We start from the raw sequence: 27732 nt of genomic DNA on the forward strand, positions 1-27732 counted from the left end.
TATTTAGTACATATTACTAGTCCCATCGTACATTGCTGTTTTTCATGTAACAATAACGCAATGTAACCGTAGCCTCAATAGTTATTGTTACATTCGTAGTTAATCAGGTCCTTACCCAACCATGCATTTCGGCAATTAGTCTCCAGTGTAACAATAATATTTTTATTACTGTTACATTTCCATGTAACCGTAGCCAGTGCCTTGTTTATTTTTGTTCTTCTCTTTCATTTGGGTTATTGGTACTTTTGGGTAATTAGTTGTATCTTTATTTACCTTGACCTTAGCCTGTTTTCTTTTATCGGACTCATTGCACTTTGAAAGATGAATCGGTTAAGTGTTTGTAAGTATTTTAATGGCTCACCGCCCTATACAATAGTTTTTATTGAAGACTTATATTTCTTATTAAGTATATAACTACATATTAGTCTAATTCAATAACTTTGAACATTTGTTGACCAAGTAAGTCAAGTTGTCATTATCTCCCTTTCTGAGCTAAATAATGTTACTTTTCGTTTCGAAATTAAATATTTAATTCTATAGTGTTTCTACATTTCTAAATAATAAAGCAAATTTCTCATTACGCATTTGATTACTGAATTTGTTAATTGCTTATTTGTAAAAATGTGTTCAGTATGTCTGAAGTCTCTTGAGTCTTGTTTTGAGCCACCTCCCTTTACATGCTTTATGTCTAGTCCTAGATTACTCTCACACACTGGTGGCATGGGACGTCAGAGCTGGTCCCATATCAATAAGTGGATATTTGCCTGTTTATTATTAAACTTAGTTGCTTGTCATGGTTGTGGAGCTGTCTTGACAGATACAGATCTATATACATTGTTCATCAATTTGTTTATATTTTGTTAATTTCTTCATTAATTTAAGTTTGATCTACCTGCCACTCATTATTTTCTCATATTTGACAGTTTTTACAGTGACCCACAGATTTCTGCATTTTAAAGTTTTTCATTTTGAAATATAGTCATCTGATCAACAAGAAAATGTATGGCGCTATGATTTACATGTATCGGAGCTGAATGACCCTTGGTCCATATGAATATCTAATCTAGCACCTCGTTCATTTACAATGCACATAAGCTAATTTCCCAAGTGATTTCCCAATGTTATCATGGTTGGCTACTAAATGTGCAATACCAAAATTAACATAGATATTTGCATACCTCAGTCTCAAGGCCGCTAGTCTCTCAATTGGAAATAAAGATTAAATTGCTGTCCAGAATCAATGGGCAATATTCACAGTGACACAAATTTAAAATTTAAAATGAGGGTTGAACTCTAAAATAATGCTTTCCATTAATTATAGAGTAGACTTAATATCGTTGTAATAAAAACCCAATCACAAACAGTCAGAATTATTAGCCTTAAATGTTGGTTAGATGTCTACCTAATTTATCCTATATCATTGTATATCATCAGGTTTAATGTCTTGAAAGCTTACTGTATTTTTAATGAAATACATGTAGATTTTTATTTTTTTTATTCCTTTTTTTTTTTATAATTTTGGTGTTCAAACAAACTGTTTAGGTATAGAACCACCAATGCAAGCCTGGTTGGTAAGAACATACGTGTACAAGCAAGTAGTGCATATTTAAAACAAAATAGTTCCTACTCATAGCTGTATCTTTGTCAATAAATGAAATATTTGGGTAGTTTGGTATCAAATGAAAGGTCAAGGACCTAGAATCACTGTAAACAGTCAGGGGATTTACTGAAATAAGTGATATTTGAGGTTTTGTCACAAATTGGGATTTTGTAGTTTACCAAAATTTTAAGCACATAGGTTTAAAAAATATCTTTTCATTAGTAAAATTGAAAAAAAAATTTTGCTTCTTTTAAGTATCAAGGTTTATGCCTTTGATGCTATCATTTAGCTGCAAATTCTATTTTAGTTGAAAAAATGCTATAATAATGGCTTTACATTGTACATAATGAACTGATACTTTCTTAACAGATTTTTCCCAGCAGTGGGAGTATTTTTCCTGTAAAGTTCAAGGTTTCATCTTTCAGGTTATGTAATAAAATTCTATTGTTCAGTGATAAAAATTTCACTGTTAGGGGGTGTTGAAATTAGTGGGGGTTATTAAAAAAATGATACTTAAAGAAGTGATTTTTGGGAAGGAAATTGGGGTATGATACTTAAACAAGTGATGTTTATGTCATTATCCTAGATTCAGTACAAGGTCATCACCTGAAATGACCTGGTCATCCTAGACAACACAGATGTTGATTCTGATAAGTTTAGAAACATAATTAGTCCCTGGATCATTAGTATTCTATATTTAAAGCTACAGTAAAATTAAATCACTTCTTCTAGTGATTATTTTGAACTACATGTACTTAAATAGGTGATTATTAAAGAAAGACAACTCTTACTTTCAACCTTATGGAAATAATGTTACTTGAATCAGTGATTTAGAAAATCACTCATTTAAGTAAGTCCCCTGACTGATGCAATCTTTAATGACCTGACAACAGTATTGTAACTATATCCCTTCTTAATAAGTCTGTTTAAAGGTTTTGTAAGCTTTTGATGTGAATATTGACATTTTTTGCTTTGTAAAGAATATTACCATAAAAGATTGGATGTGAAATACCTGAACGTATAAGATGTCTGCATGTTGTTCATGTTGTTATATTTACGAATTATTTCCTTATACCGATGATAAAATTTAGTAAATGTTTTCACTAGTTTGTGATATCAAAAACCCTGGTGTAATAGTTTTTCAGTAATACATAAATTTCTCTCACTAAAATCTAATACGTTGTTACATACATGAGTGAATCATACAAGTTGAGATATATAAACACCATAAGATGGTGACAAGGAAACGTCACCATCTAAAAATGGATAATTAATGATAGGAAATGAAAAATCATCTCTTTTATCATACATTTTTGTATTAAGCTTCCCGTTAATGATATAGATATCAAGATCGAGGAAAGGGCAGTGGTCATTATTTGTAGTAGCTTTATTTAAAGTAAGTTCAACAGGATAAATTTCCTTAGTATACATACTGAATTCGTCATTATTGAGAGCCAAATTATGCAATATATCATCCAAATATCTAAAAGTATTGTTAAATTTTTGTATCAAATGTTGTAACAACGGGTCTTTGCTAATTTTAGTCATAAATTGTAATTCATAACAATACAAAAACAGGTCCGCAATAAGTGGTGCACAGTTAGTCCCCATTGGAATTCCAATAACTTGACGATATACGGAATCTCCAAAGCGAACAAAAATGTTATGAAGTAAAAATTCAAGCGCATATATAGTATCAAAGCATGTCCAATTGATGCATACATGTATATTAGAATTAATGATAATATTTAATTTCAGATGCCTCAGTAACATGTGACATGTAATCTACAGAAGTAACTATGCTTCCAGAATGATTGTTCTATGGTTTTATGTTGTCATTCAGGTATATATAACTACACACATATATTATATAGGTTTGAACGTTATCTAAAGACTAAGTCACTTGTTAATATATATATATATATAGAGTTATACATTACATACATGTATATTGAACTTGTTTTCAATTTAGTGTTGTTCGGACAATAACTCCAAATTGCTTTTAACAATAACATGAATAACTCAGAAACACTTAAACAATGTTATAGCTGTACATGTTTTCATGAAACTTTGATGAATTATTTATAGAACTATTGAAATAGAGCTACCTTTTGATTTACATAAATTTTAGATTTGACGTTTCTGAGTTATTATAAGGTTCTATCATGTTTATACCTTAAAAAAGGCAGATTTTCCTGTTTTCTGACAACAACTCAAAAGTGCTTTGAGTAGTTTTAATGAAACTTTGGGGACTGCTTTATATCTATTGATGTGAGCATCCTGTATCTCTTTTATAAATTTCTGATATGACATTTAGGAGATAAGAAATGTTATTCTTTGAAAAACATGAAAAAGTGACAGGGGTATCATGTGCTTATGGCACAACTGTTGTTTAAATACATGCTAACAAATTTTCTTTTTGTTTCATTTGTGTACATATTTACGTACAATAATTAATGAAATGAAAACTATACATTTAACATTACAGTTGACCATTATACATGGAGAATATGTAGAGAGAATAATCAATGGCAAACTGAAACGTTGTATCCCTGTCTATAATTGTCCACCTGGTGAGTAATTATATAATGTAAAAATACAGGATGAAACTGAGTATAGTCAGGCATCATAGGTCATCTTTGCAGTTTGGTCAGTAATGAATCAAAAAGATAATAGGAATTGTAAAAATATTGTACAGTACAACATACCACTTATACATTTGTACCAACAACTAGTGAAATTTAGTATCAACATAGGGAGATGTGGTTTGAATGCCAATCAATGAAACACCTATCTTTAAAGAAGTAAAAAGATAGACAAGATAAAAGTTGTTGTTTGGCCTTAATACCAGATTACCACTACCGGTTGCTGGTTTGAGACTGACACCTAGCAACAACAATCACTGGATTAGTACCAGATAACCACAACAGGTTGCTGGTTTGAGACAGACACCTACCAACAACAATCACTGGATTAGTACCAGATAACCACAACCGGTTGCTGGTTTGAGACAGACACCTACCAACAACAATCACTGGATTAGTACCAGATAACCACAACCGGTTGCTGGTTTGAGACAGACACCTACCCACAACAATCACTGGATTAGTACCAGATAACCACTACTGGTTGCTGGTTTGAGACTGACACCTACCAACAACAATCACTGGATTAGTACCAGATAACCACAACCGGTTGCTGGTTTGAGACAGACACCTACCCACAACAATCACTGGATTAGTACCAGATAACCACTACTGGTTGCTGGTTTGAGACTGACACCTACCAACAACAATCACTGGATTAGTACCAGATAACCACTACTGGTTGCTGGTTTGAGACAGACACCTACCAACAACAATCACTGTACATGTGTATTAGTACCAGATAACCACTACTGGTTGCTGGTTTGAGACAGACACCTACCAACAACAATCACTGGATTAGTACCAGATAACCACAACCAGTTGCTGGTTTGAGACAGACACCTACCAACAACAATCACTGGATTAGTACCAGATAACCACAACTGGTTGCTGGTTTGAGACAGACACCTACCAACAACAATCACTGGATTAGTACCAGATAACCACAACCGGTTGCTGGTTTGAGACAGACACCTACCAACAACAATCACTGGATTAGTACCAGATAACCACAACCGGTTGCTGGTTTGAGACAGACACCTACCCACAACAATCACTGGATTAGTACCAGATAACCACTACTGGTTGCTGGTTTGAGACAGACACCTACCAACAACAATCAATGGATTAGTACCAGATAACCACAACCGGTTGCTGGTTTGAGACAGACACCTACCAACAACAATCACTGGATAAGTACCAGATAACCACTACTGGTTGCTGGTTTGAGACAGACACCTACCAACAACAATCACTGGATTAGTACCAGATAACCACTACTGGTTGCTGGTTTGAGACAGACACCTACCAACAACAATCACTGGATTAGTACCAGATAACCACTACTGGTTGCTGGTTTGAGACAGACACCTACCAACAACAATCACTGGATTAGTACCAGATAACCACAACCGGTTGCTGGTTTGAGACAGACACCTACCAACAACAATCACTGGATTAGTACCAGATAACCACTACTGGTTGCTGGTTTGAGACAGACACTTACCAACAACAATCACTGGATTAGTACCAGATAACCAAAACCGGTTGCTGGTTTGAGACAGACACCTACCAACAACAATCACTGGATTAGTACCAGATAACCACTACTGGTTGCTGGTTTGAGACTGACACCTAGCAACAACAATCACTGGATTAGTACCAGATAACCACAACTGGTTGCTGGTTTAAGACAGACACCTACCAACAACAATCACTGGATTAGTACCAGATAACCACTACTGGTTGCTGGTTTGAGACAGACACCTACCAACAACAATCACTGGATTAGTACCAGAAAACCACAACCGGTTGCTGGTTTGAGACAGACACCTACCAACAACAATCACTGGATTAGTACCAGATAACCACAACCGGTTGCTGGTTTGAGACAGACACCTACCAACAACAATCACTGGATTAGTACCAGATAACCACTACTGGTTGCTGGTTTGAGACAGACACCTACCAACAACAATCACTGGATTAGTACCAGATAACCACAACCGGTTGCTGGTTTGAGACAGACACCTACCAACAACAATCACTGGATTAGTACCAGATAACCACTACTGGTTGCTGGTTTGAGACTGACACCTACCAACAACAATCACTGGATTAGTACCAGATAACCACTACTGGTTGCTGGTTTGAGACTGACACCTACCAACAACAATCACTGGATTAGTACCAGATAACCACTACCGGTTGCTGGTTTGAGACAGACACCTACCAACAACAATCACTGGATTAGTACCAGATAACAACTACCGGTTGCTGGTATGAGACAGACACCTACCAACAACAATCACTGGATTAGTACCAGATAACCACAACTGGTTGCTGGTTTGAGACAGACACCTACCAACAACAATCACTGGATAAGTACCAGATAACCACTACTGGTTGCTGGTTTGAGACAGACACCTACCAACAACAATCACTGTATGTGTGTATTAGTACCAGATAACCACTACCGGTTGCTGGTTTGAGACAGACACATAGAATTTGAAGAGATTTAACATCATGAACATGAAAAAAGGAAAATAACAAAAAACCTAAAATTTGAAGAAAAATTCAAAAGGAAAAAGTTATCAAATGACAAAATCAAAATCTCAAACACATCAAATGAATGGAAAACAACTGTCGTATACCTGACTTGATGTACAACAAGATATATTTGATTAAGTTGTACAATAAATATAGCTAATCAAGGGCAATGGTTTATCTTTTTTTAAAAGTAAAGAAATGAACTCTCATGAAATTGTATATTTTTATGATGATGTATTCCAAATCTGACAAGCTAACCATTTCTGTCAGTCTAGTTTCATAATTGGGAGTATTTTTCACAATAATACATTTATTGGTCTTAGTAGGAAAGCAAAATTTCTTATACATGTTATACATCCAATACTTTATTAATAAATAATTACAAATATTTTTAAATATTTTAAACAGGAAATGAAATATTGCCATGTATAGAAGAATTTACCAAAGAACAGTGTCAGCCATGCTATAATGGGTCAGAGTCTAGATTTGTACAACCTGATTACATCTCCTCTGTTGATGGAACCATAGATCAACTAAAATGTTTTAAGCCTCTACGACAAAACAATGGGAGGCCTGCTAGTTGTACTGGCCATGGTAATGTTATCAATTAAATGTATAAAGTTGCTGTATTTAGTACAGTGTAGCCTGCTTAATCCGCGACACCTGAGTATTCCAACATCCTGCTTTAACCGACACTTTTTTGTAATCCCAAAATTTGAATATCATTGCTGAAAAAACCTAAGTATTCTGACACCCTGCTTAATCCAACATTTATTTCATGTCCCCCAGTGTGTCAGATTACACAGGTTACACTGTATATCAAATGAGTAAAAGTAAAAAATATGAAAAATAAATGAGGCATTTAAAGCGTGCACTCTTTTCCAAATTGCAAAAATAAAACTCAAACACATCAGATGTATGGAAAACAACTGTTAACAAAGAACATTCCAATTGCAAATAATTACTCAATAGACTTTATACAATTTGTTTAACAGCTTGAGGTATCATCAGCTTTAGTTCTGGTAAACTGGTTAATATGGGTAAAAGTTATCCAAGTAAAGGATTAGGTAAACATTTCCAATTTGACAACACTTATATTGTTATTTTCAGATCAAGTGTATTCGAAGACCCTGAATACAAGTGTGGCATGTATAAATGGACAACACGTAATATTTCTTTGTTATTTTCAGATCAAGTGTATTCGAAGACCCTGATTATAAGTGTGGCACGTATAAATGGACAACACTAATATTTCTTAGGTTTTTTTTCTTCAGATCAAGTGTATTCGAAGACCCTGAATACAAGTGTGGCATGTATAAATGGACAGGGATGCAGGTGTAACTTAACTGCTTGCTCTTATGGGGATCCATGTCTTTGTGATGATTTTTCATATAAGCATCCTGAAAAGTGTCCAGTAAACTATCATCTGGATAATTCTGGAAGTGAGTTGTTAATTGAGTGTCCAATGACTCATTCATTTTTGTTGAGCCTGCAACTTCTGTCGCAGAGAGTTGACACAGGGATACTGTAAATTCAGAAATTATTGTGATGTTTTTATGCTGAGTTCACACGTAATTGGAATTCGGTTCGCATTAATTAATTTGAATTAGTTTAATTCGCATTCAAAACGTCCTAACATCAATTCTAATTCGAATTGCAATGGGCGTCAAATTCGCTTTATTGTTCAAACGACGTTAACTTTTAATTTGTATTAACCAAAGCGTATTTCTAATGTGAATTGGATAATTTGATTTAGCCAATTCGAATTAAAAAGAAGAGTGTGTAAATGCGATTAGTTAATTCAATTCGCATTCAATTCAAATTAAATGTACGTGTGAAGGAGGCATTATTATTGCGTAACAACAGAGTTTGGTTTATCTGACCTTGACATCATTTTCTTGAATCTTGTAAAGTTTTTGTAAAACTTGTTTTAAAGCTTTATATTTAGGATTATCAACATGAAATCAATGGCTAGCAAAGAAGGCGACACATTTCAGCGTGTCCACTCTTGTTTTGATACACACCCAAATATTTTTTGCTCTTAAATAGGTCAGTGGTTTAAATTTGGTTTACAATTTATATCTCTGAAAATATGCAACTTAAAAGATATAAACATGTATTTATTAAGAATTTTCATACTAATATAAGACACAATAGATCAAGGGAATCTAATCAATAACCTTTTGAAATATTAAGACATATATATATAAATTGATGTTTAATGTGTAATACCCTATTAGAATATTAATTTCATTTCTGTAGAATGTGTTCCATGTCCGCCAGGATATAAAAAGGATACTATTGGATGTGGTCCCTGTCTCAGGGTACCTGGAAACAATACGTAAGTTTTATTTAAAGTATGAATCCATTAATTGTTTTAGCATAAAGCAGGCTTCTACTTTTTTTTGTGAATTCTTTCAAATTTGTTCATGCAAGACCTTTATATAGTTTAAAATTGTATAGTGTGGGTTTCTATTTCAATTAGATATAAGAAGATGTGGTATGAGTGGCTATGAGACAACTGGAAATTCAAGTCACAATTTATAAAAGTAAACCATTATAGGTCAAGGTACAGCATTCAACACAGAGCCTTGGCTCACAGCAAACAATCAGTTCTAAAGTGCCCCCAAAATGACTATTGTAAAACCATTCAAACAGGAAAACTAACAATCTAATCTATATTAAAAAAATGAGAAACGAGAAACACTTCAAAAAAACAAAACCAGTAAACATCAGGTTACTGATTTAGGACAGGTCAAACAAATGCATTGGGTTTGAAAAATGTAAATTTATTTAAAAGATGGTGTATATCTTCATTGTTTTATGTTATTAATTTTCAGTATTATAAAACCTTCACCTGTTCCTGAGACCACAACGGCAAAGAGTGCAATACAGACATACCAACCAAAACCACCAGTTGCTGAAACCACTACAACCACAACAACAAGTATGTGTCTTTTCATAATTCTTAGCTGAATAATTGTTGTTGAAAACTTGTAATAATCTTTGTTAAGCATTTAAGTCTTATAATTTTTAAATGATTTGCATATTAGGGAATACGTTGATATGGTTGGTCGAGAGAGCTTCCGGTAGTTGATCTTGACATTGGTTATTTTTCGATAGCAAATTTCATTGAGTACATATTTTTGCGTTAACCAGCAAATATAAAGTCTTATAATCTTATTCAAAGCATAAATTATGCAAATGATTATAGCAATGAATTATGCATGTTATTATAAAAAAAAAGTATTAATGTTTATAATTACTTGATATGACTGCACCTTTGATTGTAAAAAGTATGTACATGATATTGTTATTATAGATAGATACACAACATTTTCAATATCGGCAAAAGTCATTCTAGTATCAGCACAAGACATCAATATTGGACTGTAGGATAAAGTTTTGATATGAGTCCATGGATGATACAAGAGCTGATATATGTAGAATTCCATAAAATGGCCTATTTTTCACATATGTTTCCTATGATTTTGTTACATTGACAGAAGTACAGAACAAAAATCCATTTATGTTTTATTTTGTGTAGGCTTTGTTAATGTTTTATTTAAAATACCTGAATAAGACCATATAAAATTGAGAATGGAAATGGGGAATGTGTCATAGAGAGACAACAACCTGACCATAGAACAGACAACAGCAGAAGGTCACCAACAGGTCTTCAATGCAGCGAGAAATTCCTGCACCCGGAGGCAACCTTCAGCTGGCCCCTTAACAAATATATATACTACCCCGTAGTTTAGTGATAATGAACGCCATACTAAACTCCAAATTGTACACAAAAAACTAAAATTAAAATTAAAATTCTGCATTTAATTTTTCAATTAATTAATGGATAACATTTTTATTACAGGTACTACAGCAATAGTCGTCGTGTCCAAACCTGGGCCGAGAGGGGGTGGTGATGACAACTCAATTACGTCAACAATGTAAGTTTGTGTTTTGAATGCATTGCAGAACATTACTCGGGCAGATCTCAGAACTTACTGGGATATCTATTAGCAATAAATCTAAAAGTAGGTCAATGGTCTTCTCTCAGAATAAGTACAACATGTGTGATCTCTTTTAATTGAAGAAACTTCTGAATTGGAGCAATATTTACATCTAATTTGATTTCAACATTTGCATTTTACGATCAAAATAACAAAAAGTTGGACATATCACTGTGTGTACAGTTAATTTATTTATGATTTTTAATTAATTTAACTCATGGGATTTAAAGGAATGACAGTTAAGCATATTTTGTATGCCCCCTAGGCTATGGTTTACTCTTTCCATCCCATCCGCCCATGCTGAGGTCTACAAATTGATTTCCATTCTCTAACTTTAGTTTTCCTCAACCAATTGTTATGAAATTATACACAATGCTTATTACCACAAATATCAAATCGAGTTTGAATTAAGGTTGCATAGCTTTTACTTTTCTTTTATAACATCTATAATTTCAGAATTGGTATAGTGATTGGTATTTTGCTTCTGATAGTTATTGCAGTAGTTATTGTGTTTCTCTATAAAAAGAAGAAATTAGAAAAGATAAAAGCTATGTGCCATGGGAACAGAAGACATGTGGAAGATCAAGGTAACTTAATACTTGTAGAAAAAGTTATTTAATAAGATGTCACTAGATGAATTTATTGATTGTTTTGTTCACAAATCGTTGTCGATATATTGGAATTGTATTCAGGGCTCACGCTACCAGGCGACTAGGGTGAAGAAGTTGCTTTCCTGACCGTCACTTCCCTTTCCCCGACCCCCAAAAGCGAAAACAAGTCGCCCTGTTGTTTACGATACTCGCTTTCAGTCGCTTTCGTCATCGGACATTTTCAATTTTTACCAAGATGATGAAACATCAATTTTTTATTGATAATTAAAGAAATTCAGACATAAACAATTCATTTTCTTAAGATAAGAGGTTGAATCATTGTCTTTACAGTTATTTGATAAAAAGACAACTTTTTATCACTTAAGTTCCGGTACTTGTTACCCGAAAACATACATCAACCTTATTTTTGGCAGCAAAATAAGTTTGTTACTTCATTTAAACGTGATAAAAGTTGCCTCCAGTAAATGTTTAATCCATTTATTGCATTAAAAACGTAATGTTCCTTTCCAAATAGCTTGTCAAACATCGTTTATTTTTGTAAATTTTCTTGCATTCGTCCGCCATTGACCGTTTCTAACTACGGATAGGAACCGGACCAGCTATGACCGAAATCCCTATTTTTACAATAATAACTAGGGAAGCATGGATGGAACAGCTGACAGAAGAATATTGATCCCAAAAGGAAAAATAACACATTCCAAACGCATTAACAGACTTTTGGTTACATCTAATTGATTGGTGTATATAATTCCATATAATTTATATGGATTGTTTAAAAATATTGATTAAAGTTGCTTAACTCTGAGACTATTCAATATATTATGACCCAGCTTAACTTTGTATATCTTTTGATGAGAAACACTGAATTTCATACACAAGATAGTTAATAATTAGATTGTAATTGATATATATCATAATTTCTTTAACTTTTTGACATAAAAAAGGTATAAATCTTTTTAGTGCTAGATATTTAGTTGGTAGTTTCTCTCAAGAACCTGAACTTACTCACAAGAACCTAAACTCACTCACAAGAACCTAAACTTACTCACAAGAACCTAAACTTCAACAACTTTGAATTTGAACTGTTACTTTAATTGTATACTCAGATATGAATTGAACAATATAAAAAGAACATTATTTACATATGACCCTTTATACTAGAGTCAAATGCAAACATTGTAGCGCAGCGCACGAAGGAGCACTTCTCTCTATCAGTTTTAAAAAGAGAAGTCACTTCTCCCTATGATTCTGAAGTAGTATGAGCCCTGATTATTGGACTGTCATACAAATGAGAGGTTAAGCTAGCTATAAAACCAGGTTTAATCCACAATTTTCTACTTAAGAAAATGTCTGTACCAAGTCAGGAATATGACAGTTGTTGGCCATTCGTTTGATGTGTTTGAGCTTTTGATTTTGCCATTTGATTTGGGACTTTCCGTTTTAAATTTTCCTCGGAGTTCAGTATTTTTGTGATTTTTCTTTTAAAAAGGTACATTATTCAACAATTGTTTATGTCAAATATGTGAAGTTCTTTTTTGCTTAAGTTTACATGATTAGTGGTTCAGGTCAGGCCCGTAGCCAGGAATTTCTAAGGGGGTTATTTTGGACTCACGAACTCAACTTTAACAGTCACACAATTCAAACAGAATGTTGACTTTATTTGTTTTCAAGGGGGGGGTCGTTCAAAACCCTCGGAACCCCCTGGCTACGGGTATGCAGGTTGTTGTTTAACTGCCATATAAAAAAAAAGATGTGGTATGATTGCCAATGAAACAACTTTCCACAAGAGACCTAAATGACACAGAAATTAACATTTTTAGGTCACCGTACGGCCTTCAACAATGAGCAAAGCCCATACCGCATAGTCAGCTATAAAAGGCCCTGAAATGACAATGTAAAACAATTCAAATGACGGCCTTATTTATATAAAAATAAATGTAAAAATATGTAACACATAAACAAACGACAACCACTGAATTACAGGCTCCTGACTTGGAACAGGCACATACATACATAATGTGGCGATAGATTGTTTCATTTCCATTTGTCAGTGATTCCATATTATTAATTGTTTTGTTCTTGTAGAATGCCTGCAAAGATTTGTTTATGAATTTGACCATTCAATAGAATTTTACATTTGGAAAAAGTAATTTGAATTTGAGTCGAGCAATGTTTAATACTTGAAACATTATTTATCTGATTCATTATCCGTTAGTACAGCTGAACTCAGTCGTTTATATTATTTATCTATTCATGAATTTATCATCTGAAAGAAAAATTTTCCTCATATTTCACAACAATATAGTTAGTTAAATGTATCATCCCTTTAAAATTGTTATTTAAGTTAGTTGATACAGTACATCAGTATTTAAACCATTGTTCAGTAACACAGATAATTAATTTCCTATCAATGATTACATTAGGTCATGCAAAATTATTCATCCATTAAGTAAGTCACACTTCAATGCTTTTTGAATGAAAAGTTTATCATCTTTATGAATTAGATATTTTAATCATTAATGTATATGGTTCTTTTACCTAATAAAATTCATCATGTAAATCGTTCATGCTTCATTGCACTTCACTTGAAGGTATAATAAAAGTCATAAAATTTTAATAAATGATATTTAAATAGCTGATGTGTTTACAAAACATTAATTAAATGCATTACAATTTTTGAACCTCACACCTACATTAGTTCTTTGATTTTACTATTGAAAATTTAAAATGTAAAATGTAATGATTCAGCAATTTTAACTAATATGATAAATAAATGCTTAACGCACCTATCTTTAACAACTTATAGTTAATGCTTTGAACTGGCTGTGTACTGTAGGAGGGATGGACTTACATCAAGTTTTACAATGATTGCTTAAAATAAGAAAAGATTGATTCAATAGTGTTGAGCTCACATGGTCCAAAAGATTATACATACATGAGCTTTTCTATTATCATTTAAAGGAAGATAACTCTGATTCAACATTTATAATTTGGCTGTTCTTATGCCTAATCTTAATTTACATTGCAAAATGAAAGTTGTCCTTATCCTGGAGTTCTCAAACACTTGGTTTGTATTTTTTGTCAGAATTCATAGAATGATAGAATTGAGATATGTGAGCATGGCCAAAAATTTTCCTTCAACTATTTCATGTATTTATTGAAGACCTTTTGCTTTAAAACAATTTTTTTCATTTGTTAGTGTTACTTTGTATAAACTAGTAGATAAAGAAAAATAGTGTATTTTCTTTATAATCAGCAAAATAAAATCTACAATTTAGTCAACAATTCAGAAATCATCAATTGACACTTAATAGGAGTTATTGCCCTTGAATAATGTTTTTTTTACTCTTTTGTGAATAATGTGCCAAAGACTATTAACTGATACAGGCTCCATGGATTGTCTTATTTAAGTTAACTTAAGGCAGCATATATATGCTCTCCCAGGGTAATATTACTTTTTTGGCAAATTATGAAATTACGATAGCAAAAATAAGGAGAATTACTCTTATACCAATATAAAAAATACTCAAATTAAGAGATAATGACAACCTTTGATAATTTATATGTGTTATTCTGGGATATGATGTTCTGTTTAATTGGTTTAATCTGCATGCAAAGACAGTCAGTGAAGCAAAGCATAAGTTTCAGTGTCCAAAGTTGTTGAAGTTTGTGACGAGATAACACTGGCTAGACATATATCTGTATAAAAAGTTTATTTTCATATTTTTCAGTAGTAGCTATTAATCAACATGATCAAGAAGAGGGATTGCAACTGTTGAACAGAAATGAAAATCTCAATAATTTAGGTCCAGAACAACAGGACAACATTAATAATATGAGAAACATGCATGTCATAGAACGAAATATTAGTCATGTTAGTGTGACAGATAAACCTGATAATAACAACCTAGCAAGGGTTGATAGTGAATGTCCTAGTGTGAGATTTAACTCTGATAGTTCTGTGTCTATAAATAGACAACTGTCAAACCTTACTGTGACGGACAGAATAAATAGTACTGCTTCAGAAAATAGTCCTTTAATGCAAGTAAATTCAAACTCTCCGTGTGTAAATCGTGCAAACTCTGTGCCTGATAGACAAGTATTACATCATGGTGAACTATTAGTTAACCGTCAAGTATTAAATCGTGCTGAATCTGTCCCTCAGCAGGTCTCTTGTGAGGAGGAGGATGGAGATATTTGTATAAATATAGGAAATTCACCAGTTCACAGTCCGACAAGTCAGTTATTGCCTTCACCTACACGTTACCCATATTTGGAGAATGGGGGCGGTGCTTGTATTCCGCCGCCAGACTTTGATAACATACAATCATCTAGTCCTGTCATGAACACTGAACTTCCAAATATAGCAGAATTCAAGCGTTCATTAAGTAAAGGTAAGAGAAATTGATTCGGATAAAGATAAAATATTGTAGATTGGTGTTTTTCATACCATTGAAAAGAGGTTTACTTTTAAAGCTGTTATCCTAATGCTAGCAAGTTAAAGCTTGCTTAGTTTATATAAAAGTTTGCTCTAGCATTGAAAATAAGATTGACATTTGTTATATATAGAAAGGAGGTGCTCAAATAAATTGCTGCTTGTATACATTATACTTATAAATTTTATTGGTAGTTAAGCAATTAATACAAGCTGAAGCCTGCCTACCTATTGATTGTAGATGTCAATCTTAATTACAGTGCTTGAGCAAACAGTTATATAAACAAGCAAGCAAGCCAAGCAAACTTTGAACTTGCTAGCATTAGGATAATGATTGCTTTAATATACCTTTTAAATTTTGTCATCCATAGACAACATATAAGATTGTGATATATATGTACTGTGCATTGATTTATTTTCATGTGTACCAAATTTCATGCATTGAGGAAAACTTTCATTTTGTATGTACATGTATATCATTATTTGTTTTCATTGTTTTGCCAAACTCTGTATATGTACAACATGATAGAACATTTGAACACTAATAGTACATTCTGTATATGTACAACATGATAGAACATTTGAACACTAACAGCAAATTCTGAGCCTTTAATTGATGTAAACAATTCGCAAGACTCCTATATCAGTAAGGGATATAGGGTTATTACAGAAAAATAACATACATTTGTTATTTTGGACTATGTTACACATTTCATAGCCATAGTGACATTTATTTGACATTATAGATCATTAGTTTAGTTAAAATGTATACAAGTTCTATTGATATTACTATTGTCTTTATGTATACTAAACTATAGAAAGATATAACAGTTCATAGTTTGCCACTCATGCATAATATACCTCTGTTAGTACAGAAAAAAATATGCCTGTAATAACTAAAGGCTGTTATCATAGCTTCTCTACATCACATGAGGCAGGCTAGTATACTACAACAAACCATTGATGTATGATTGAATGTAAAATAAAGATATGCTCTACATGTTAATAAACATTTATAAAAAATTAAAAAATCACATAAATTTTATAGATTCAGAATCATCTGCAGATAATCTCAACAGCACTTCTCCCTATAGTTCTATTCCAGAGGAAACTGGTAAAGAAATACAAGAAGAAGGTAGATATATATTAACACTGTTATCAGATGGTTTGGATGATGTAGAAATTTTTCTGTCATGTAAAACCCTATAGGACTGTAATTACTTTTTGCAACTTCGGACGTACATATATACTACCGTACTACAGATTCACCAGGGGTTGGTTCACTTTCGTTTGTAATTGATATATATTACCGGTTGTCAATATTATAGACAATAGTTTCTCTGATAATAAAAGTTAACTAATACATGTAATCAGGAAAACACATTAGGGTGTCACCTTTAAAGCATGTTAAAAATGTCCAGTTTACAAAATGCTTCCACATTTTATTTCCAAAGAAAAGAAAATAAAAACGATATATATACACAAACAAATTGAAAAGGCCATAAATTTTGAAGACAATTTCTCTAATTACTATGATGATTTAATTAACCTTTGGTCTGGTAAAGGAAGATTATTCATGTTATCATATTCGCTTGTAACCTAACTTGGATATAATATGAAGAAGGAGAAAATTCTCTGCTGATGTTAAGGTCTTATTGCCAAGGTCAAGGTCAAATTGACTAAAAATATACTTTATTTTACAGAAAAGCTTTTTCTGCGTGCTATATCAATACAACCAATTGGATTGCAGAACTTTTTACAATTATTTTAAAACTACTTGAAATACATCATATTTTAACATTTGTTAAATGGTTTTTTTTGTAAATATATATTTAGTAGACCTACTTCTTTCCATAGTCTGTAAACATTTTATATTAACAGATACAACCATAATCAGTAGAAAGGTACTATCAAGTTCTATAAGATAGTTTTCAATCTTGTGACACATTTCTAGACATTGCTTGAAAAAAATTTACTTTATATCTCTTCCATGTCTTCATCCAGTCATTTTCCTTCTAAATAACCAAAAATTTCTGAAAATATTTTCAACAAGCATGACAATTCAGCTCAAACAACAGCATAGTGAATATTGCACAAAATTAAAAGCATAAAAAGGTGGGGTAAATTTATTTGTTTTTGGGGGGGGGGGGGAGGAAGGGGCAATTAGCAACAGCAGAGTGTATTGCACAAAAGCAAAAAAATGAATATAAATTCAAATCATTTGACCAATTCTAAGTTCTTTCACTACAGTTATTCTGTGTCAGAAAACTATTATATATCAAATATTAAGTAACAATCCAAATTCAGACCTGTATCAAGTGCGAATATTGTGTCCATTTTTGCCCCAACTATTCAGGGTTGGACCTCTGTGGTCGTATCCAGCTGCTCTTGGCAAAGCTATTTATTGCCTTTATAACTTTATACTTAACAAGTTTGATGAGTCAATGTAGAATTCATGTAAGGTTATTGCACTGCTTTTACGGTTAAAATCATAAAACTTATTTTCTGTAATCTTTTTCATACTATTCTTACTAACATCAATCTTCTTTCCTACTTTCTAGTGACTGCTGTGTCCAATCCTAGTACTACAATGTTAGACCCACCACACATGAGTGATGTGAGGGACTATAACGATTGTCATAATCTCTCTCATGGTAAGTATCAAACTTTATAGTCAGCCATGTTCTCTATTTGAATTATTTTGAATGATTTCACACATTGTTATCCTGGTGCTTTTAGATTCTAATAAAGCTTGGTATTTTAGAAGGTAGAATACCTGGATGTGTCATACCTTGTTTATACATATGCCTTATGTGACAAAGTTTGTCACATGTCCATTGTCATGCATGACCTTGACCTCCTTGACCTCATTTTCATGGTTTAGCTGCTGCCACACAAAATATCCTTAAAATACGTCACTTCAGTTGAATTTCTAACTTATTCAAATAAGTTAACTATATTTGGTACATGGTTTCCTTGCAAGGTCATATATGTCTGTCAGACATGGTTTGCCTGACCTTGACCTCGTTTCATCAAGTTTAAGATTTTTTGATGAGGTCCCTTTCTCATTAGAAACTATAAGCAGTAAGTCACTATTAGGTGAATAGAATGATTGAAAGATGTGCATGTCAGTTTGCTAGGATTTATCTGACCTTCACCTCATTTTCATTGTTCAAAGGTCAAGTCTGATTATTTATGTAAATGTCTGTATCTCTGGTACTATTCACAACAGATTAAATATGTAGGACTCAAATCTATGGCGGGTTCCTAATCTATGGCGGGTTTTTGTTGTTTCAAATCTATGGCAGAATTTGTGCAAATGTAGAACAAGGCAGTACATATACAATCACTGACTTATTTGGTGTATGGAATGATTTTAAGGTGTACATGACCATCTAGCATGGTTCATCTTATCATGACCTCTTTTACATGGATCGTTGATAATGTTACGTTTATAATATTATGAATCTTGTTTTAACCTTAATCTTCAAGACTTTCAAAATAAATTCAACATGATCAGTAAAACTAGATCTTGTTCTAAAATAACCTGATTATTTGCATGGAATAATTCAAAAAATGTAAAAGTTTTATTTGTTACCTTAACACAGTTGTCAGATGTTAACACATACACATTAATTATATGTTATACTTGAATTCAACATTTTAAACTTGAGAATATAAATGGAACAGACAATCTCTAAGTTTTTTCAAAGATTTTTTTTTATGTCATCCAGATAAACTTGTTTAGTTGATAGTTTAGTAATTTAAGCTGAAGAATCAAACTTTGTTAGTTTTATTAATAGTGTATAGATTAACTTACCTGCAAAACATTTAGTAAGTTCCATTGCAAGAATTTATTTTTAAAGTTCAAGAAATAAATTCTTGGATTATATAGAAAAAAATCATCAGTAAACAAAAACAATCAATTTAAAAGAAAAGTTCTGTAAGTATTGTTGCAATATGCAGGTTAAAGACAACAAAGTTTCATACATGCGGCATATGAAAAGCAATTAACCTTATTTTTGGCGAATGTCTAATCAGTAAAAAAAGATAACCATCTCAGGGTCAAGAACTTATACTTGTTTTATGACAAAATTTTATTGCAGTGGCAAGACATAAATGTAAATGTTTTAAAAAACAAACAGTTTTTACTCTCGTATTTGTACATGTCCTTATATGGAGGATATATGCCCTAATAGTTATTGTGGTTGTCATATATCCTTAGAATACTTCTCATTTAATTCATTTATGTTCAAAGTCATATATCCTTATAAAAAAGAAGATGTGGTATGATTGCCAATGATTCAACTCTCCACAAGAGACCAAAATGACACAGAAATTAACACATATAGGTCACCGTATGGCTTTCAACAATAAGCAAAGCCAATACCGCATAGTCAGCTATAAAGGACCCCTAGATAACAATGTAAAACAATTCAAACAAGAAAACTAACGGCCTTATTTATATAAAAAAAATACTCTTTCAAATATTTTGTAATGTTATTTCAGTCACAGACATACCACAAGCGAGTGATATTACAAATCAAATAGACAGTCGATTAGAACAGTATAATCATACAGTGACAGGTGTTGATGAAGATTCTGTGTGTAGTATACAAAGACTTCCGTCAGAGCACGAGGAAGAGACGGCTAAGAAGAATGATTTAGACAGTAATCTGGACTCAGGAATGGCGTCAAAACTCGGCGATTCTGATCTGTCTTCTAAATCAGACTGTTCATAGCAATAAAGCAATACATTGTATTAATTGTATTATTTTTATTTAAGTGTGTATATACAATTTAATTATTGATTATCAAATAACGGATTAACTTCTTTGTTTTAAACTGTTGATATTTTCTTGTGTGAAACATTAACAATTTTATACACATTTTAAATATGTTTTTCAGAAGAAAAAAATGTTTTGAAATTTTTCTTCTGAACCCACCCTGGCATATATTTATTGGTTAATTTTAATCAATTTTTTTTTTTATTGCATTTGAAGACCCCAAATAACTCTTTCTAAGAGTCTTAAGCACAGATTAAAATGGTATTTAGAAATTAGTGGTATTGCTTTTTGAATTTTTTTACTGAATTGTATTTACGTTATATATCTGACTGAATTTGATAGTAAGTAAAAATACTATTTATAAAGTTATCTTTCATATTGTAGTTGCACTTAAAAAGTATATGTTACCTTAGTAAAAACAATATGTATAGATATATAATATTGTCATCCTAGTTACTTTAAAAGATAGATTTTGCTCATTGTTGAAGGTAATACAGAGCTCCATTGTTTTTACATCTTCCTTTGATCTGCAATAGTTGTCTCATTGGCAGTCACATCTCCTTATAATCAATACATCAGGAGATCCCTGCTAAACAGATATACTCAATATTTTCAAAATTCATTTCTTATCAAAGGGACTTAAATCATACAGACATTTTAATATGTGTCACAGCAATGTTTTGTATAAATTCCTTGTGTAAGTAGTTGAGATTCTTTTTCTTAAACTGATCTAAAATATGTCGCCTCCATCTAAATAGAATAAACGATGTCTTTTCATTTCTGTTAGTTATGCATTTGATAAATGATATGACTGTTTGAACTTGGTGCTAGATATACTTTGTATTTTAACATTTTTATCAGCCATTTTAAATGTTTGCTATTAAATTTGTCTGTAAAATCATGCAGCTTTGTTCAACTTCAGAAAGTTTAACAAATAAATAATATTTATTTAAAAAAAACAAAATGTTTGCTAGGATGCAAGTTGTTATGGATTTCTTTCCAATTCCATACAACTTCAAGTTAAACAAAATCATGCTCAAACTATTAGATCAGGGTCAACAGGTTTTTTTCCTCAATAGATTTGCATGAATAATTCAGTAAATACTTAAAAAGTTGCTATTAAAACAGTTTAACATGAAATATTAATAAATCAAAATTGGCATTTCACTAATTCATTAATTTGTTTTTAGTTTAAAATTTATAGTTTTTGTTAGAAAAAAAAGGTAGCTGTACCACTGCAAGGTTGTAGATTAGTTCATTATACAGCATACTATAAAAACTATGTATAGATCACATATAGATACATGTAGATATAATTTACCTTTTAAATAGTTACTTATTTAGTTGGTTTATAAGGTTATGGTGCAAACTAGTGTTGTCTGGCAATTGTAGAAGATTCTTCAACAGTATTTAGATGTCTGTCTCTTTGCAGCAAATTATGTTATAGGCTGTAGTTTGTTAGTTTTCAATATTATTCAAGATCATTGTTGCCATGTTATTTTTTCTAAAGGAAATATGTATAAGAATGTGACACAAAGGTTATAAAAATGTCTTAATCTTATTTGTCCTTATAATCAAATGTTTATGCATGTTGTAATTATATTTGTCATTTTGAACTAAAGTTTCATAGAATCTTTAAACACTAACAATAATTGTATATAAATAAGACTAAGGTCTGATACTTATGGATAAACGTTAATGAAAAAAATCCATGTAGTCATTGGAAACCTATTAACATTCTTTATCAGAGTTTTTTGGAAAATAAATTTCATGTAAAAAAAAAAGGAGTTTTTAGTCCAGTTATTAAAAGGTAATTTTAGTCAGGTAATTGAAAGGTGGTTGTACTAGCATTGTTGGTCATCACTATATACTTATACCAATTATGCTAATAGAAAACAAAATTGAATCTTATATCAATCAAATAAATTGGTCCGATTCATAAACAACTGAATGAGTAAAGCCTTTCTCAACTGTCCTGACAGATTCTTCTTTGTTGTGCAAAGTAGACCAATAACTATAGTGCTTCATACTTACCATTGGTTAGGTCATATGAAAGATTTGTTAGATGAGCAAGTATTGGTGATGTTAAATGGTTATGATAAAGTATTGTTTTATTTCATGGTAACACCAATTTTAATGATGACCAAGTTTTTAGTGGTAAGCCTTTGTTACACCAAGATTTTAGTGGTAAGCCTTGTTACACCAAGTTATTGTTGGTATGACTTGAATTGGTTTGCCAAGATATTGCTATTTTTAATATGATATTATTACAATAAATGATTGTTGGTATTACATGAAGAGTACTATTTCAAGTGATTTGACATGATAATACATAGTGCTCAATGTCTTCAGCATTCTTTGTTACTGTTTCTATTATGATAAATATTCTGTAGCTTTAATACACTTTCAACTGTGATATCTGTTGTATTGTTTTTAAAATATTTTACTTGGACATACTTGCTTTTTTTTCATGGAACTTACTGTATTAAAACTTTAATTGCTATTTATGGCAGTTAAAAAAATATTTTTATTTCGATCGACAACTCAAAATTTCAGATTTTCTATCAAACTATTGAGTATACACATGTTGAAGTCTGTTCGATAATTTTTTTTATACAGAAATGAAATTAAACATTTTGTCAGTTTACTAACGCTATAATTTTCATGTTTTGGTTGATTGAAATTTCTGAATTGTGCATATTTATCATGGCAGTCGAATAGTTTATACAACAGTTTGATTTAACACAAGTTTATGATGACTTTGATATACTGGTACATGTATAAACCAAAAACATTGTGTTAGGTTGCATTGTCAAAATAATTATAGTTGTGATATGAATGTCAGTAATGTTTGTGTATACTTGAATGATATTATATTTTTGACAAGTTTTATTAAATTCACCGAATGTGCCAGGATTTTTACAAGTATATATGCACCCATTCATTTTACTCATAATATATACAATGCATATATGTTATATAACCATTTTTTAACTGCTGCATTATACCATATATAGGGATTATTATATCTGTGTGTATTTGTCCTTCTTAATCTATATATAAGCACCCACCCTCTACTGAAAAGCAAAATAGAAGTTTATGGTATTCATTTTTGTGTTAACTCTACATATGATGTGTATTCTCTTGGGGCACCAACCTTCTGAAGTGAAGTGACCTTGTTTCAGCAGTGTATTTTCACCATTGTAAAGTTTAACTGTTGAAAGCTGTTTACACAGTTTTTGTCTTGCCTTGACAGAGTCAAAAAGCGAGACATAGGTATGCTGCTTGCGGCGGCGGCGTCAACAATGTATTAGTTTGTAATTAGGTCTAGTTTATGGTGAACCACAAGTAGTTGGTCAATCATATTTGGTATGCAGTTGTATAAGCATTTTCATGGAGATTATTTGGCCCTGCCCCCTCAGTCATGGTCTATTGACTTTAAACATTTTTCTAAGTAATCATGTATTAGTTTGTGATTAGGTCAGTTCAAGGGTAACCATTAGTGGTAGTGCAATGTTAATTGGTATTCAGTTGTATAAGCATTGGCACATCTCATTTCCATGAAGAATATTTGGCCTCACACCTCAGTCACAGTCTAATGACTTTCAAACTTATCTTAGTTTACATATATTAGTTTGTGATTAGATTAGTTTAAGATGATATTTGGTATGCAAATTTATTAGCATTTGCAAGTATTATGTCCATGGGGATTATATAGCCCCACCCCCTCTTCATGGTTCATTGACTTTAAAATGTTTACATAGTTTACAAGTTAATGTTTGTATTCAGGTTTGAGAACGACTAGCTTATTATAAGTCAATGGAATTTGGTATGCAGTTGTATTAGCATTGGCACATTTCATTTACATGGAGATTGTTTAGCCATTAACTCAGTCATGGTTTATTGACTTTGAATATTTGTGTAACTTGAGTAAGATGTCAAAGTATTGCTATTTAGATTTCAACATTTGCATAATCAAAATTACAAAAAGGCTAGACATATCTCTGTGATAACAGCTTATATTATATTTTGTTCTGGATTTTTTCTGATAATTCTGCTTTTTTCTTTAAAATTTAATTGACCTATAGGAATATTTTCATGATTTTAAATAAATTTTGGAAAAAGCAATCACCAACCCCTGGTCAAAAACTTCCCCCTAAACAATAGTTCATTAAGATTATACAACAGGTATTGTGCAACATTATCATGGCAGCCTAATGATTTTAAAACTTTTATCTATGCAACATGTTAATGATTGTTATGTAAATATGTAGATATTGATTTGTACTAAAATTATTTACATGTTAGATTATTATGTTGAAATTTTTAAGAGTTTATGAAGTCTGTTTTTCTTTTTCAATTTTCATGCAAATCAAATGTGAATGTCGTACTTATATATCAATTAATTTTCGAGGGGAAAATTACAATTAATGATTTTGTCATACATATATCATACTTAATTTGAAATCTAAACTAAATAAGAATAAACAAAGCAATACATTACAAAGTACATTATCATGTGCCTTACATATCATTTATACATAAACACAGCGATAGATTTAGCTTATCAATGGTTTTTCAAATGAGAGGGTGTTTTTTTTATATCTACAATCTCAATGAAGGGCGACATCCATAAGATGAGATTTGACCAAGGAACATCCTCAAGTTTGAAAGACCAATGATAATCTTTTTATCTTTTTTTATGCCAAGGAGGTCGTTGATGTTTACATTGGCAACAGCAGATGTGCCCTTAGTTTCTGATGATAAATTTTCTATCTCTAGCAAGAAGTATGATATGAAAAAATTATCACAAAAATAGGTCAATGGAATACACAAAATAGGCATGATTAATGGTAACAGGTTTTCTTTACACATGATCTTGCCATTACATTCTACGTTGGCATTAAGTAATTAACATTATTTGCATTAGTGAATACAAAAAGTAATTAGTTTAGTTTAATAACTTCATTTAACAGTATACTTTTATTAAAGCTTTATTGACTGTGGTTTTGTAATGTTTACAAAAACTGTTAATCAAATATAAAATATTTGTAGACTATTATTGTGTTGTTAGCATAGTTAGGTTGCTGTCGTGTTGACATTTCTCTTTTTATGTTAGAAGGGTCAACATGTTAAAGCTTAGAGACTACATTAGGTCAGTAAATGTTTTGGGTGTATGATATTATTTGTCTTTATTTCCTAAAAGCTCAGCCATAATCAAACATATATTTTATATAAGCACATGTTTATATTCACTGTAAATATTTTCACCCTTCAAAATTGAATCATGCATAAAATTATATGTTAAGTAGTCATAAGTGCTAAAAGCTTTCCTTGTTGTAAAAAGTGCCATGCTTGAATGAAATAAGCTTCATATCTAATATATATTTAACCTATCTTTGCTCTTTAACGTTCAATGTTAGGAGTATCATTTCTGTAAATACAAACAAGGCCTTCAAAGTACAGTGTAACCTGTGTTATCTGACACCTTAGGGGATCAGAAAAAAATGTCAGATTAAGCAGGGTGCTGGAATACTCAGGTTTTTTCTGCAAGGATAAGCATATATTGGGACCATGAAAATATGTTGTATAAAGCAGGATGTTGGAATCCTCATGTGTCAGATTAGGCAGGTTACACTGTACAGTAAATAATTCCCACATATAATTTTAATCTAAATCTATAAAGTGCCAGTAAGTTTACAAATGTTTTTGTTCTCTGTATTAAAACAATTTTTCAGACTTATTTATTAAGATTTAATCCTACTATTCTCATTATTCTGGAAAATTAACTTTTAAATTAAAATTTGTTTGTTATCAATTCATTTGATATAAAAATGTTTCAATTAATTATCAAAAGAAAAAAGGCCATGAAAAAAGATTTTGAATAAAATAGAAATTTATATAAAAAAAACGAGCATATCATGACATTATAGATCAATGATTTTAATCGTAAATTTTCATATTTGTCATTAAATGACCTCATTTTATTCTTATTTCAATTTTATTTCTGTCATTTAATGACGAATTGTTACTATTTTTACTAGGGCAGTTATAGTTTTATCTTTAAATTCATTACTATTTTGTATTTTAAACTGTTAGCTACATTTGTTTTTATAGAAATTTATTTTAAAGTATAAGTTTAATTTAAGTAATATTATTATTTTGTTTTAAATTGACTATTTCTGAATCCAGGATCTTATTCAGTTAATGATATGCGCTAAAGTTTCAGTTGATTTTCCTTACCAATATCAGAATTTCATCTCGGAAATTGGAAACTAATTGTACTAGGAGTTTTTATGTAAATACAAAAGAAAAAAGTTTCTACACTATGCAAGTTTCACCAAAGTGGCAAAAAGTAGCTACTTATTGTTTTTTGCCATCCTTAGAATGACTCTACTGCAAATTGGAGGAAAAGCCAACTTTATAGGATCTATATAAAAGTTTATTATAATGAATATTTTTGAAAATCAAAATTTTTCTGAGAAAAGCAAGTAGAACATCTTTCACCAACAAATGTGGTGATAAAAAATCTATTAAAGGGCTATTCCAAAGTAAGTTACTTTGCTGCACTGTGCTTTGTTGTATCTGAAGTCAATTGAAGATGTATTTCATTGGGTTGTTTAGAACATATTTTTGCATTAGGTTTAAAATTAATAATTCAGGGTGTGGGGCATTTGAAAGTGCATTAGACACCCCTTTATACTTTTTTGTCTAGAACAGCCCTTATTTTTTTTTATTTTTTCCTATAAGCTGTAAAGCCAAGGTAGAAAACAATCCTATTTGAAATATTGAAATATTAAAAGGTTCAATTATATAATAGTGTGTGCATTTTTTAAGATTTTGATGTAGCTGATATGATTTATACTTTCGTTTTAATGAATTTTTTCCCCATATATTTGATGCATTATATAGAACTTTTGTATAGTGATTGCTATGTATTATGAAACCCTTGTTATACTTCAGTTGTGTTCCTTTCTGTATCATCTTTTATGTATAGATTCCTTGTAATAAATCTTATCTCCAAAAAATAAATAAAATAATACATTTTTTTAGTCTATTATTTTAACAAGTTGCAATGTTGTGAAGTTTGCACA

At 31.4% G+C, this 27732-nt stretch overlaps 1 protein-coding gene across 3 annotated transcripts; it reads left to right on the forward strand.

Annotated features, from left to right (window-relative positions):
- Positions 1-266: 266 nt before the first annotated feature.
- Positions 267-27685, forward strand: LOC143056253 (uncharacterized). Of its 3 annotated transcripts, XM_076229339.1 has the most exons (13): positions 267-340; positions 3359-3443; positions 4089-4173; positions 7204-7389; positions 8070-8237; positions 9058-9136; positions 9636-9742; positions 10667-10742; positions 11262-11392; positions 15148-15810; positions 16900-16986; positions 18413-18505; positions 20361-27685. In XM_076229339.1, the coding sequence occupies exons 2-13, from the start codon at positions 3411-3413 to the stop codon at positions 20591-20593; spliced, it is 1941 nt and encodes a 646-aa protein (XP_076085454.1). In that variant the 5' UTR covers positions 267-340; positions 3359-3410; the 3' UTR covers positions 20594-27685. The 3 variants fall into 3 exon arrangements, with proteins under 3 accessions (XP_076085454.1, XP_076085452.1, XP_076085455.1); XM_076229337.1 differs by lacking the exon at positions 267-340 and having other exon boundaries at positions 3284-3443; XM_076229340.1 differs by lacking the exon at positions 267-340 and having other exon boundaries at positions 3284-3443; positions 15151-15810.
- Positions 27686-27732: the final 47 nt, after the last annotated feature.

This window comes from Mytilus galloprovincialis, chromosome 13, assembly GCF_965363235.1.
Source record: "Mytilus galloprovincialis chromosome 13, xbMytGall1.hap1.1, whole genome shotgun sequence".
In the NCBI taxonomy this organism is placed as follows: domain Eukaryota; kingdom Metazoa; phylum Mollusca; class Bivalvia; order Mytilida; family Mytilidae; genus Mytilus; species Mytilus galloprovincialis.